The following is a 14,475-nucleotide window of genomic DNA, read 5'->3' on the forward strand; positions in this document are numbered from 1 at the left end:
AAAGGAAGGCAAGAGAGGAGGGGAAGTGGCATTTTTGATAAGGGATAGCATTACAGCTGTGCTGAGGGAGGATATTCCTGGAAATACATCCAGGGAAGTTATTTGGGTGGAACTGAGAAATAAGAAAGGGATGACCACCTTATTGGGATTGTATTATAGACCCCCCAATAGTCAGAGGGGAATTGAGAAACAAACTTGTAAGGAGATCTCAGCTATCTGTAAGAATAATAGAGTAGTTATGGTAGGGTATTTTAACTTTCCAAACATCGACTGTGACTGCCACAAGTGTTAAAGGTTTAGATGGAGAGGAATTTCTGAAGTGTGTACAAGACAATTTTATGATTCAGTATGTGGATGTACCAACTAGAGAAAGTGCAAAACTTGACCTGCTCTTGGGAAATAAGGCAGGACAGGTGACTGAGGTGTCAGTGGGGGAGCACTTTGGGGCCAGCGACCATAATTCTATTCGTTTTAAAATAGTGATGGAAAAGGATAGACCAGATCTAAAAGTTGAAGTTCTAAATTGGAGAAAGGCCAATTTTGACAGTATTAGGCAAGAACTTTCGAAAGCTGATGGGAGGCAGATGTTTGCAGGTAAAGGGACGGTTGGAAAATGGGAAGCCTTCAGAAATGAGATAACAAGAATCCAGAGAAAGTATATTCCTGTTGGGTGATAGGGAATGCTGGATAACTAAAGAAATTGAGGGTTTGGTTAAGAAAAAGAAGGAAGCATATGTCAGGTATAGACAGGGTAGATCGAGTGAATCCTTAGAAGAGTATAAAGAAAGTAGGAGTATACTTAAGAGGGAAATCAGGAGGGCAAACGGGGACATGAGATAGCTTTGGCAAATAGAATTAAGGAGAATCCAAATGGTTTTTACAAATATATTAAGGACAAAAGGGTAACTAGGGAGAGAATAGGGCCCCTCAAGGATCAGCAATGCAGCCTTTGTGTGGAGCCACAGAAAATGGGGAAGATACTAAATGAATATTTTGCATCAGTATTTACTGTGGAAACAGATATGGAAGATATAGACTGTAGGAAAATAGATGGTAACACCTTACAAAATGTCCAGATTATAGAAGAGGAAGTGCTGGATGTCTTAAAATAGTTAAAGGTGGATAAATCCCCAGGACTGGATCAGATGTACCCGAGGACTCTGTAGGAAGCTAGAGAAGTGATTGCTGGGCCTCTTGCTGAGATATTTGTATCACTGATAGTCACAGGTGAGGTGCCGGAAGACTGGCGGATAGGATAAATAGACGAAGTCTTTTCCCTGGGGTCGGGGAGTCCAGAACTAGACGGCATAGGTTTAGGGTGAGAGGGGAAAGATATGAGAGAGACTGAAGGGGCAACTTTTTCACACAGAGGGTGGTACGTGTATGGAATGAGCTGCCAGAGGATGTGGTGGAGGCTGGTACAATTGCAACATTTAAAAGGCATTTGGATGGATATATGAATAGGAAGGGTTTGGAGGGATATGGGCTGGGTGCTGGCAGGTGGGACTAGATTGGGTTGGGATATCTGGTTGGCATGGACGAGTTGAACCGAAGGGTCTGTTTCCATGCTGTACATCTGTATGACTCTCTGATTCTAAATCTAATCTCCACAATTTGTCTTTATAACTAACTAATCAAATGTGCTCATTGAGGTGCTCATTTCAGGAATAAAAGGATGACTAGGGTAGGTATCGGTCCAGTCAAGGATAGTAGTGGGAAGTTGTGTGTGGAGGCGGAGGAGATTGGAGAGACACTAAATCAATACTTTTCATCAGTATTCACTCAGGAACAGGACACTGTTGCTGATGTGAATATGGAGTCACAAATGATTAGAATGGATGGCCTGGAAATATGCAGGGAAGAGGTTCTGGGAATATTGGAGAGGATGAAAATAGATAAGTCTCCTGGGCCTGATGGCATTTACCCTAGGATCCTATGGGAAGCTAGGGAGGAGATAGCAGAGCCATTGGCCTGGATTTTATGTCGTCATTGTCAACGGGAATAGTACCAGAGGACTGGAGGATAGCGAATGTGGTCCCCTTGTTCAAGAAAGGGAGTAGGGATAGCCCTAGTAACTATAGGCCAGTGAGTCTGACTTCAGTGGTGGGCAAAGTCTTAGAGAGAATGGTAAGGGATAAGATTTATGAACATCTGGATAGGAATAACGTGATCAAGGATAGCCAGCATGGTTTTGTGAAGGGCAGGTCGTGCCTCACAAACCTTATTGAGTTCTTTGAGAAGGTGACTAAGGAAGTGGACGAGGGTAAAGCAGTAGATGTTGTGTATATGGATTTTAGTAAGGCGTTCGATAAGGTTCCCCATGGTAGGCTAATGCTAAAACTACGGAGGTATGGCATTGAGGATACATTAGAGGTTTGGATTAGGAATTGGCTGGCTGGAAGGAGACAGAGGGTAGTAGTTGATGGACTATGTTCATCTTGGAGTGCAGTTACTAGCAGTGTACCACAAGGATCTGTTTTGGGACCATTGCTTTTTGTTATCTTTATAAATGATCTAGAGGAAGGGCTTGAAAGCTGGGTAAGCAAGTTTGCGGATGACACAAAGGTCGGTGGAGTTGTGGATAGTGAGGAAGGAAGTGGTAGGTTACAGCGGGATATAGATAAGTTGCAGAGCTGGGCAGAAATGTGGCAAATGGAATTCAATGTAGCTAAGTGTGAAGTCATTCACTTTGGTAGGAGTAACAAGAAGATGGATTACTGGGCTAATGGTAGGCTACTTGGTAGTGTGGATGAGCAGAGGGATCTTGGTGTCCATGTACACAGATCTCTGAAAGTTGCCACCCAGGTAAATAGTGCTGTGAGGAAGGCATATGGTGTACTGGGCTTTATTGGTAGAGGAATTGAGTTCCGGAGTCCTGAGGTCATGTTGCAACTGTATAAGACTCTGGTGCGGCCTCATCTGGAGTATTGTGTGCAGTTTTGGTCGCCACACTATAGGAAGGATGTGGAGGCATTGGAACGAGTGCAGAGGAGGTTTACCAGGATGTTGCCTGGAATGGTAGGAAAATCTTATGAGGAAAGGCTGAGGCACTTAGGGCTGTTCTCATTGGAGAAGAGAAGGTTTAGGGGAGATTTGATAGAGGTGTATAAGATGATTAGGGGTTTAGATAGGGTCGACACTGAGAACCTTTTACCGCTAATGGAGTCAGGTGTTACTAGGGGACACAGCTTTAAATTAAGGGGTGGTAGGTATAGGACAGATGTTAGGGGTAGATTCTTTACACAGCGGGTTGTGAGTTCATGGAATGCCCTGCCAGTAGCAGTGGTGAACTCTCCTTCTTTATGGTCATTTAAGCGGGCATTGGATAGGCATTTGGAAGTTATTGGGCTAGTGTAGGTTAGGTAGGATTCGGTCGGCGCAACATCGAGGGCCGAAGGGCCTGTACTGCGCTGTATCTTTCTATGTTCTATGTTCTATGTTTGAATACAAAAAATATGCTTGTCATCCTTGATGAGTTGTCCTATTGAATATCTAAGTGAAAATCTTAATGTTATTTAAGGAATAATGGGTGGGCGTATCATAGGGTCTTTTGTCCATCATCATTCTTGCATTCAGGATCATTTTTGGACTTATGACTCTCTGTTTCAGCAACTAGAGAATATTTGCCTGTGGTTATCAGGAACCAAGTATCTGCTGTACACTTCTGCCACTCATGAAGGAAATGACTGGGGAATGAAAAGATATGAGTTAATATTAAAATCACATGGTAACTAACTTGGCATTTAGGGTGTACTTCAGGTTACCTGATAAATGTATTGAAATGAGGTACGAACGTACATAATAATGTCTATTACTTATTTGGTTACAACGTGACAATCTAGGACACTGCTCGCTTATCTTCACTTATGATCCAAGAAATCTTCCATGCAATGCTTGCAATGAGTTAAAAATGATGCTAAACACAAAAGGTTAGCTTTTTTCATCTTGACTTGATTGGTAATACATGTATGTGTTAATACGATGATAAGTGGTAATAAGATTGTAATACCTAGAAAAATAATAATCACTCAAAGAAAAGAGAAATTATTGGAAAATATGCTCCAGAACCTCTTCGTATTTTACAGGATGGATCTCTTGCACCTCACTGAACAAAAATCAAAATTCTTCAAAATAACATTGGATTTGTAGAATTTAATCTTTTGAGGTGATATTCATATGCCCTGAACTTGACCTTTTTGCTTTGACCCTATTCTAATTTTTTTTTCTTGCAGCGTCTGGAAGAAATTTTGACATTCAATCAATTCCTGCACCAGAAGGTAAGATTATGTGGTTTACATTATGTCCATGATGAAAAGAATTGATACATTGCTCAAATTTCAAAAATAATTCAAGATCACATTTTTCATATTACATTCACAAATTGTTGACTGACGCATTATTTGGCTTTAGTACAGTGTGTTTTTCCTTTGCATGTACAGAGATGTATAGAATTGGTGTTCATAATATACATTTAAGATAATGTAAGTGCTGCATGAGTGGAATTTCTGAAGGATAAATTTCAGCAGTTAAAGGTGAAAGATACACTGAGTATGGAGGCAGTACTCAAAGATTTTAAGTGCCTTTAGATCTGTTAGGTTGAAGTAAAAATGAAGGCAAATGATTTTGCAAAGACAGAAATAGAAATTATTTCCTGTAGATAAGATACATGAGACATGGTGTTCAACTTGGGACCAGTTAAGATGCTGAGAGTATACATAAGTTAATTCAGCTTTAGAGAGAAACCAACATAGTACCTGATGTCGAAGAGTGTGGTGCTGGAAAAGCACAGCTGGTCAGGCAGCATCCAAAGGAGAGTTGACGTTTCGAGCATAAGCTTGTGCTCGAAACATGGACTCTCCTGCTCTTTGGATGCTGCCTGACCAGCTGTGCTTTTCCAACACCACACTCTTCAACTCTCATCTTCAGATTCTACAGTCCTCACTTTCTTCAAGATAGTATCTGTGTCAATGGTGTATATAATTTGGCTGAAAGTAAGCGGAATATCATTAACATGTTCTGTGTTCAATTGAAGGATGTTCTGGTTTAATGACTTGATGTTTCATGTGCAATTTCGCAACAGTGAGATGGTAATAGAGCCATCTTCTTACATGATAACTGGTCATGGAAACCTTTTTTTAAATCATGTCTGTGAAGAATGCCTCCAAGGCATAACAATGTAAATGAGAAAAATAAAGATGTGAAGCTGATGATACCAAGAATAAGATATAGACTTTTTCCCTTCAAAGTCCAGGCAATTATTTGTTTAGTGTCCTGTTTGAATTTTGTAATGGTTCAGAGTGGAATGGTAAACATTTTAAACATATTCACTAATAAAGTAAATATCGAGGGCTATTACTGTCATGGGAACATGGATTTCAGCTTTACATCCAATCCCTCAATTGCGTATGTCTTTGTGACCCATGAAGACAGATCTTTGGCCATTTCTAGTTGATACTACATTGCAGTACTGCATCATTGTTACTTGTGTTTTGCAATTATAACTTAAGGATCTCATGCATATCATAAACTGGTGTGTATTTGATTTACTGTAGTCAAAACTATACAACTGCAAATGGGCAATAAGGTTTCACAATGCAGAGAAGTGCTGACTGTGATCTTGCTTCTGTTCTCCATGACCTGTATATGGAAGATCGACTGAAAGATCAGGCTCATTATTATACCTACCTGTAAGATTAGTAGGGATATGCAGACAAATTATTTGTTACAACTGTTTTAACTTTTACATAATACTTTTCATTATCTTGTATATTGTCCTGGTTGTAGCTGATATGAGTCCTGGTTGTATATTCAGAATTTGCTTCTCACGTTTATGTCTCCTCATCTTTATCTAATATTGCCAGACTTTAACAAATAACTTCTGATTGTAATGGGGAAGTTAAACATTGTGTAGCTCTGTTGATGAATGAAAAGTCCCATTCTGATATCTACTGATGTCATTTGTGCATTTTAATTTATGTTCTTAAAATCAGCACACAGGCAAATACAGTTGCCCTGAAACTGACGGAAGTTTTTAACGAGCATATATGTGTGGTAGTGTAACATTTTTGGGCAGAACACTTGCAGTATTACCTTCAATAGAGATTACTTCAGTAGCTGTCTTCAGGGCTTCAGGTCATCATACATTGTAGACCATACATCAGCCTCTCTGCTCCTGACTATCACTGCTCGAGGCAAGAAGGTGTACCTTCCCATGTGATTAAATGCTACATCTCCCATCTCTACACTACCTTTCAGAATGGTCATTAAAGTCTGTCCTATGTCTGGGCTGGTAATCCAGACTCAGAGTTCAAATCCTACTTTTAATTGGTATATTGTTAAAAATTTCCAAATAAAAAGCTGGTATTGACTTAATACATGGAAGTACTTTTCTAGCACATAAAAATGAGTATGACGTTGTCAAAATGTCATTAGAAAACAAGTTGTTCATAAAGGACGGAACTTGTGTTGCTTCACTGGTCTGATCTACATGTGAGTAATCCCCACTGACTGTCGTCATAAATAATCTAACAAATAACTCCATTATGAGGATAAGTAATAAATGTCAGATTTGCCTGCAACATTCACAATGATCTTCTCTTTTTCATTCTAGACTGTTCTTAGTTCTCATGACTTCATCCCTTTCCACTCTTGAACTTTGATTTAACCCCATGGGGGAGAAAAGGCTGTGTACAATGCTTTTAATTCACTGCTTGGCTCAATCCGATGCTTTCTGTTTCACAATAACATCCAACAGCAAGTTTGAATTTATATCACCAGAGAAGATAGAGTGTAATTCATCATTCTGTAAAACAAATTGTCATAACTGTTTGACCATATGTAAAACATACAGCATGTTGCTAACAATTTGATGTTCATTTTTACACCAGTACAGAGTTGCTGTTTCTCCACTGCACCATCTTTGCAGTCCTGACTATACTAATATAAACAGATGCTGAACAATAACCAGATACTTGTCAGAAGGAGCGAGATAGGAAATGTTGGTCAGAAAGTTGTCCAAATGGACATTCATGTCTCCAGCATTCAAACTGAGTTCATTGTGGTTTTCCTAAACTGTTACCAAAATCACAAAAATCAGAAATGGCCTTAAGTGGGAAATGTCTTTGTTTCAACTAGCAAGCATTTATTTTCATACAAGCTCTATAGAAGGAAACAGTGGTAGTGTCAAAAAGAGAAGATACTCCTTCAATTAGGTGGAGTTGAATTCCATTAGAGGTTTGGATTATGTTTAAGCTCATTTTTAGTTATTGAGAGTATAGAAGAGAATAAATAAATATTTGATTAGTTAAGATTCTAGATCAGATTGCTCAATTTGTGTAACAGTCTGGTAGAGGCAATAACAGTTTTAGAAATAGTCAAGTTTATGATCCCAGGTGGTTGCTAAGAAAATAGAATGTACAATTCTGAATGAACAGTAATAAGCTTTACTGTATAAATTTAGGACAGTATTTCATGACTGCTACTCTATAAATCCAGAATTAACATGAATAAATATGGATGAAGTGAAGTGAAAGTCGTCATAATTGCAGAGGATTATGAATTTAACATGAGAGTTACCATACTTCAGGTGAAGAATTAGGTTGAGAAAACAACCACTTTATGTTGACCTCAACGAGTGGGGGAATTAACCTTGCACTATTTAAGTTATTCTGCATCCCACATCAACTGTTCAAGCAGTTGAGGTAACTGCTTTGGAATTCCTCAAGCCAATCCATCATGGACTGCCTCAATGACAACTCACTTTTTGGTGGTTCACTCTTCCTTCTTGGGACTATGTTCCTGTAAATTCTGGAAACTGCCTTCTAGCATCCAGTCATGGGCACGTTTCTACAGGTACCTAACTTCACTAATTTGCCTGGGTTTCTCCTGTGGCTGCACCAAGAAGTGAGCTTCTTTCTCATTCACAGCTGCAGCAAACTATTATTGGTTCTTTTTTGTTCTGGGTTGCCAGGGCTTTTCTGAAGTCTTAACCAAAGCACATTGGAAGAATCCTACGTGTCAGTAAGTGTTGCTGAATATTACCCGCTGAGTCTGCAGCAGCAGCACCCTTTTAATGATAGACTGCTTCTACCTGCAGCTGACCATGTAACTCTTAATCCTGTCAGTTACCCTGACCTCGATGGCTGTTCTGGATCAAATGGGTCTGATTTTCACACCCGTCCTGCTGCCATGGACACCTTTTGTAAATTTCATAGTTGTGCAATTGCTGCCCTGATGACCTGGAGAAAATTAATGGCATAAGACATGCAAAGTCTTTCATGCTGCCTCTGTTAGCATTTGCCTGGACTTCAGGTACTCATCCAGAAGTACAATCCTTGCTACAGCCCTAAATTAGACATATTTTGTTTTGTAATAATATCAAAAGCATTAGAAGTTCCAATAAGATATTTTGGCTTTTGTTGTTAGAATTGAATATGAATAAAATTATCACCATATGTTTTGTACTTGTCTCTATTTCAATTTTTAATATTATTTGTATCCATCCTTTCTGGGTTAGTTCATTCAGTTGTAATTGATAGTATTCTTTCAAGCTATTTTCTTCTTTACTTGCTTTTGAGCCTTTTTCATTCTGTTCTCTTGCCTAATTTCTTGTCTATCCTTTGTATTCATTGTTTGACTCCTGGCTTTTTCATCCACATTGTAGAGATTTTCCTAGCTCCAAGTTGAGGAAATGGGTTATAGAAGTATACGGATGATAGAAAAAAAATGCATGAAATTGCTGCAATGACAAGTGATGTTAATAAGATTTACTTGCACTTCACACTGTTGGAATGTCAATAGTATATATAACAAGACATTAAGGTCAATAGTGCACCTGTATCCAAGTGAATAGCAGGCTCAATTGATTATCCCCTTAACCAGAGAAAGATAAATTCCAGGAAGAAAACGTTCATGTGGCAGAGATGGAAACAGGGGAAATAATTTCTGAACGTCAAAACATCTTTGAGTCCTGAATATTATTGCTAAACAAAAATGTGGGTGACAAGATTGACCTAAACATTTATGAGCTCTAACTGGGTTTCCTATATGTTAAGCAGCAGCCCCAAATGGTTGTGGTGGGAATAATTTATATTAATAATCCAAGTCCAGCAATTTTGTGATATCCAGATAATTGAAAGAGAGAGTGTCTCAAAGAGAATGTATTTAATTGGATCTGATAAGGTGAACACAGGAGCAAATCATCCAGGAATTTGCAGAAAATTGGTCTGATGTATTTATTTTGTGCTGTGAAAAGATGGATTAACTGTAAACACATAATAACCATGATTAGAATGTGACTCCAATAATTCACAGGCTCTGAAAATTTGCACTTATTTCTTAATATGCAGCTAACAGAAATTACTAATAGACTTGCTTTCTTGTGCTCAGGTCTGACTTTACTTTTGTATTTCATAGATTCATATAATTCAGAAAAGACCCTTTGGCCCATCAAGTCCACACCGACGTAACTACCACTAAATAGCGCACTAAAGAGCAAATAATCCTAATTTCCTGTACTTGTCAAATTTCCTTGAATGTTATGATATTTGAAGTAGTTATTAAATTATATTTTCAAGGTTGTAAGGTTTTCACCCCACAGCACCTTCTCAGATTCCTGCCACCTGCTGAGTGAATATGTTTTTTGCCCAAATCCACTCTGAATCTCCTGCACCTTATCCCAAAACTATGCCCTTTCGTGATTGAGCCATCAGCCAAGGAGAACAGCTGTTCTCTATTTACAGTGGCCATACCCCTCGTACACTTCACTTATTCTCCACATCCCCAGCCCCCCAGTCGTCTTTGCTCTAAAGAAAACAATCCAAGCCTATCTAGTCTCTCCTTATAGCCGCATCAACTTATCTACAACCATCCAGAAGCTCCACAAATTGTTCTTGTCAAATGTTTGAATAGACAGGTGTTATGGGCCAGACTAAACCTGCACCCCCCCCCCAAAAAAAATATTCAGAACATAGTCTAGACCCAATCTTTTCTTATTTTAAAGATAAATGTAAGGTGTTGTGTTAAAGATGTAATTCAATTGGTCAAATCTTTGGATTTAAAGCAAAGTTATACTTCATTCATCCACAATAGCTAAAATGCAGTAGAAGGAAGGAATTGGAATAACTTAATTTACTAGAAAACCTAACAGAATAATAGATACGGTAACTACTACTAATTAACTGTTCCCATGTATTAATATCTCATAAATATACCCTTGGCAAAAGGCAAATTCAGAAAACAGATAGCAACTCCCATAACAGGCAGAGAATCCCCAACTTTTGGCTGTAACCAAGAGAAGGGGAAAAGTAGCTTCCACTTAGTCATAGAGATTGACAGCATGGAAAAAGACCCTTCGGTCCAATTCATTCATGCTGACCCGATATCCTAAATTAAATCAAGTCCCATTTTCCACCATTTGGTCAATATCCCCCCAAACCTTTCCTATTCATGTCCCCATTCAGATGCCTTTCAAATGTTGTAATTGTACCAGTCTCCACCACCACCACCTCTGTGTGAACATAATTGTCTCTGAGGTTCCTTTTAAATCTTTCCCCTTAAGCTTACGCCTTCTAATTTTGGACTCCTCTACCCTGGGGAAAAGTGTTTGTCTCTTTACCTTATCCGTGCTGGTCATGATTTTATAAACCTCTATAGGGTCACCCCTTAGCCTCTGCTCCAGGGAAAATAGTCCATCTATTCAGTCTCTCCTATTCAGCCTACATAACTCAAACCTTCCAATCATGGCAGCATCCTTGTAAATATTTTCTGAACCTTTTCCAGTTTCACAACGTCCTTCCTATAGCAGAGAGACCAGAATTGAACAGTGTATGCCAAAAGGGGTCTAACCAATGTCCTGTACAGCCACAACATGACCTCTCAACTCCTATACGCAATGCGCTGACCAATAAACTACTACTTGAAGATCCCAACTGCTGAAAACTAAAAGCTTTTTTTTGTTCCCTGGGAGCTTGACCACAGCCATTCAGGCTGCTTCTATTGTTCCAACATTTTTTTAAAAAAAACTGAAGACCACACAAGCTGTTTACTCTAAAAGCTCTGGTATACAGCTCCTCACCTCTGTCCTAAAATCTCTTTTCAAAAACCCTCTTAAAGCCAGAGTATCATCGCACAGGTCAGGCAGAAATATTATTGATGGATCTGCTAAGCTTCTCCACTCCCTCTTCCACAGCTTTCTGTATCCTTTTATTTCTATGAAAACAGACACTGTGTTCACATTCAACATTATTCCTTCCTCATTATCTACAAGATTTCCTTTCTCTGCCTTATCACGAGCATCCATTGGAATTATTTTACTTTTTAATGTTAACAGCTTTCACTTTTTTGTTTATATTTCTCACTGATCTCTATTTAGATCCTGTATCAGTTTTTAAATTTTGCTTTGCTTGCAGTCTACGTGTTGTTTGAGACTTGATTTTCCTTTTGTATTATCAAACCTAGGTTAAAATGGGGGTGGAGGTTGGTGGTGGGCAACAGTGTTGTGGTGAGGGTGGGGGGTGGGTGGTGGTGGTGGTGGTGATGATGGTGATGGTCACTCTTAAGCTGGAATATCAGCCTAATGTTCTGAGGACTTGGGTTCAAATTCCTATGGCAGATAATTGAATATGAATTCAATAAAGAGAAAATATGGAATAAAAAGCTATTGTAATGGCAACCATGTAACACTGTCAGATTGTTGAAGAAACCCACCTGGTTCACTAATTCCATTGGGGAAGGGCATTTGTCTTCCTTACCTGGTTTGGCCTATGTGTGATTCCAAACCCGCAGCAATGTATGATTTGACTCTTAGTTGCCCTCTGGGCAAATAGGGATGGGCAATTAATGTAGGCCTAATCAATTGCATCTACATCCCAGGTACAAATTTTGAAAAGTCTCATTTTAGTTTAAACTCTCTAGTCATCCAACATTTCCTATACTAGCTTCAAATTTTCTGGGGCTCTTTTTATCCATACCATCTCTTCTTTGACTGTTTCTATTATGGTGCACCATCCTAATGGTCAACATTTCCTTCCAGTTTATCCAATCATCTTTCCTTTTCATTCCAATGCAAGTAGAAGAAAGCACTATGTTTAGTTGTTATGGAGAAAACAATATGGATACTTTTTCTTTCTTTTATGGAATGTGGCATTTATTTACCCATTGAACAGAGTGGCCTGCTCTGCCATTTCAGAGAGCAGTTAAGAATGACCACATTACTGGGGCTTTGGAGTGATGTGTCGGTTAGACCAGAGTAAGGATAACAGATTTCCTTCCCTTAAGAACATTCATGAGCCAGAATGGATTGTATGACCATCAATGATTGTTTCATTGTTGCCACTAAGATTAATTTTCAATTACAGATTTTATTAATTTATTTAAATTCTACCAGTTGCGATTGTGGGATTTGACCCTGTGTTCCTATAACATTAGATGTGTCTCTGGATTACTAGTTTTGTGACATGGCCAAATTCTACCACCACCTCAATTTATTAGAGGATATCTTATAATCTAGTCATTATAGATTGTGTATCTACTGACAATTCATAAAGAAAACAATTGATAAATGCCAAACTGTCAGTCTAACAGAAAACAAATATTTCCCATCATTGATTGATAACCTGGCATTAGTAAAAATGATTTTCCACTGAACAAAATGATGTTCCAATTTAACCCCAATTTATCACAGCTAGTTCCTGACTGGCAAATTAAAAGTGACATAACATTTGAACACAGTTCATTATAGCAATTTCATATCGCTACTTTACATATTCACCCAAAACATAATTGTCAGCATACAAATCACTAAAATGAGTGGAATAATGCAAGCAGAATAATATTATTTTTCTCACTATCTTGTGTATTAGGACATTAAAGTTTCATATATGGCACCTGTTGTGTATTAAGCTATAAAACATCTAGAACTCAAGGGCATAGTTCAAAAATAAGTGCTCTCCCATTCAGGATGGAGATCAGAAATTTCTTATCTCATGGTCATTACCCTTTGGTGTTCTCTTCCATGGAGCACAGTGGAGACTGACTCTTGAATTTATTTAAGGCTAGGGTATACAGATTGTTAATCTGCCAGGGAGTAGAGGATGATGGAGGGCTCGAAAGGAAATTGATCTTAAGACCAATGTCAGATTATCATAATGGCAGAGTAGGCTTAATGAGTTCAACATCCTACTCATACTCTAATTATTATGATCTTATTTGATTAATTGAATTGAGTTTTTTTAATAACTTATCAACACTTATTTATGTGTATTCATGTTTATTTTGAAGGCTCAGGTGTCAAAACAAATTTGATCACATTCACAAACTGACTAACCTTTCTCATATCTGTTCAGCAGAAGTGATCTCTGCCAGGATTGTACAGGAGGTCACAGCGGAGGCAGTGGCAGTACTGAAAGGAGAACAAGTGAAAGATACTTTACCAAGAGAGCAAACTTCAGGTACAGAAACTATATTCTTGATAATGTTTATAATGAGACAGTGATGTTGCTTTGTTGAAAATAGGAACTTGAAATGTATCCCTGCACCTTAAAGCTGTAAACCATTTAATCAATGGGTATAGTTTCCATTATCCTAAGGGCAAAGATTGTCGTCTCTTTTTACTTTTGATTTGTCCTGATTTAGATTGTTGATGCTGAATCTTGCTTTGACAGCCATTACAATGTAACACAAAATAAGTTTAAAATAGATTAATTTAGTTGCTGGCTGAAACTGGGAAGAGCTTTGGGTGTGAATGCAAGAACATCAGTCGTCATGGTAAGCAATCGGCTGGTACATAATGTGTTTGAGGATTGAGCTGGAATCCCTAGGCCACATAGGAATACAGGAACTTAGGAAATAGGAGCAGGAGTAACCATGTGGACCCTCTAGCCTGCTCTGTCACACAAGTGTCACAATTAATCTTCCACCTCAACCCCACTTTCCAGTATATTATTGCTTTTGTTTGATTCTCCAAGAGACAAAAGAAAATCTATTCCATTCTTAAAAAAGACTCAGTGATGGGGCATCCTCAGCCCCCTTGAATAGAAAATGCCAAAGATGCACAATTTTTGAAGATTAAAAAAATCTCCTTAACTCAGGCCTCTTATCCTGAGATTGGGATTAAGTTCTAGTTTCCTAAGCCAGCAAAAACAATCTGTATCCACTTTGTCAAGCGCCTTCAGAATCTTCAATGCTTAAATGATATAACCACTCATACTCGCTGCAGTTTAGAGATTTATAGGACCAATTTATTCAATCGCTCATCCAACGATAGTTTTCTTATCCAAGCAACCAATGTAATGAATCATTGTTGCATTACCTTTGTCATCTTCACAATTTTCAACCCTACTTGACTTTGTATTGTCAGTTTCCTAAAGTAGATTATTCTTGGTCTCCAACTAAGAATAGTATAACCTGTAAATGTGTGAGGCCACAGCACTGATTCTTGCTGCACTCAACCACTTAAAGCTTTTCTACTCAAACATG

General features: G+C 38.5%; 1 protein-coding gene across 1 annotated transcript in view; it reads left to right on the top strand.

Annotated features, from left to right (window-relative positions):
* The window catches only part of LOC132817643 (microtubule-associated protein 2-like), a 254,774-nt gene that overhangs the window by 178,154 nt on the left and 62,145 nt on the right, over nucleotides 1–14,475 (top strand). The window contains exons 4-5 of the mRNA XM_060828143.1: nucleotides 4,233–4,277; nucleotides 13,344–13,448. Coding sequence (XP_060684126.1) covers nucleotides 4,233–4,277; nucleotides 13,344–13,448 — 150 coding nt within the window. The remainder of the gene's footprint in view (nucleotides 1–4,232; nucleotides 4,278–13,343; nucleotides 13,449–14,475) is intronic.

The sequence above is a fragment of the Hemiscyllium ocellatum genome, chromosome 7 (genome assembly GCF_020745735.1).
Source record: "Hemiscyllium ocellatum isolate sHemOce1 chromosome 7, sHemOce1.pat.X.cur, whole genome shotgun sequence".
NCBI lineage: Eukaryota > Metazoa > Chordata > Chondrichthyes > Orectolobiformes > Hemiscylliidae > Hemiscyllium > Hemiscyllium ocellatum.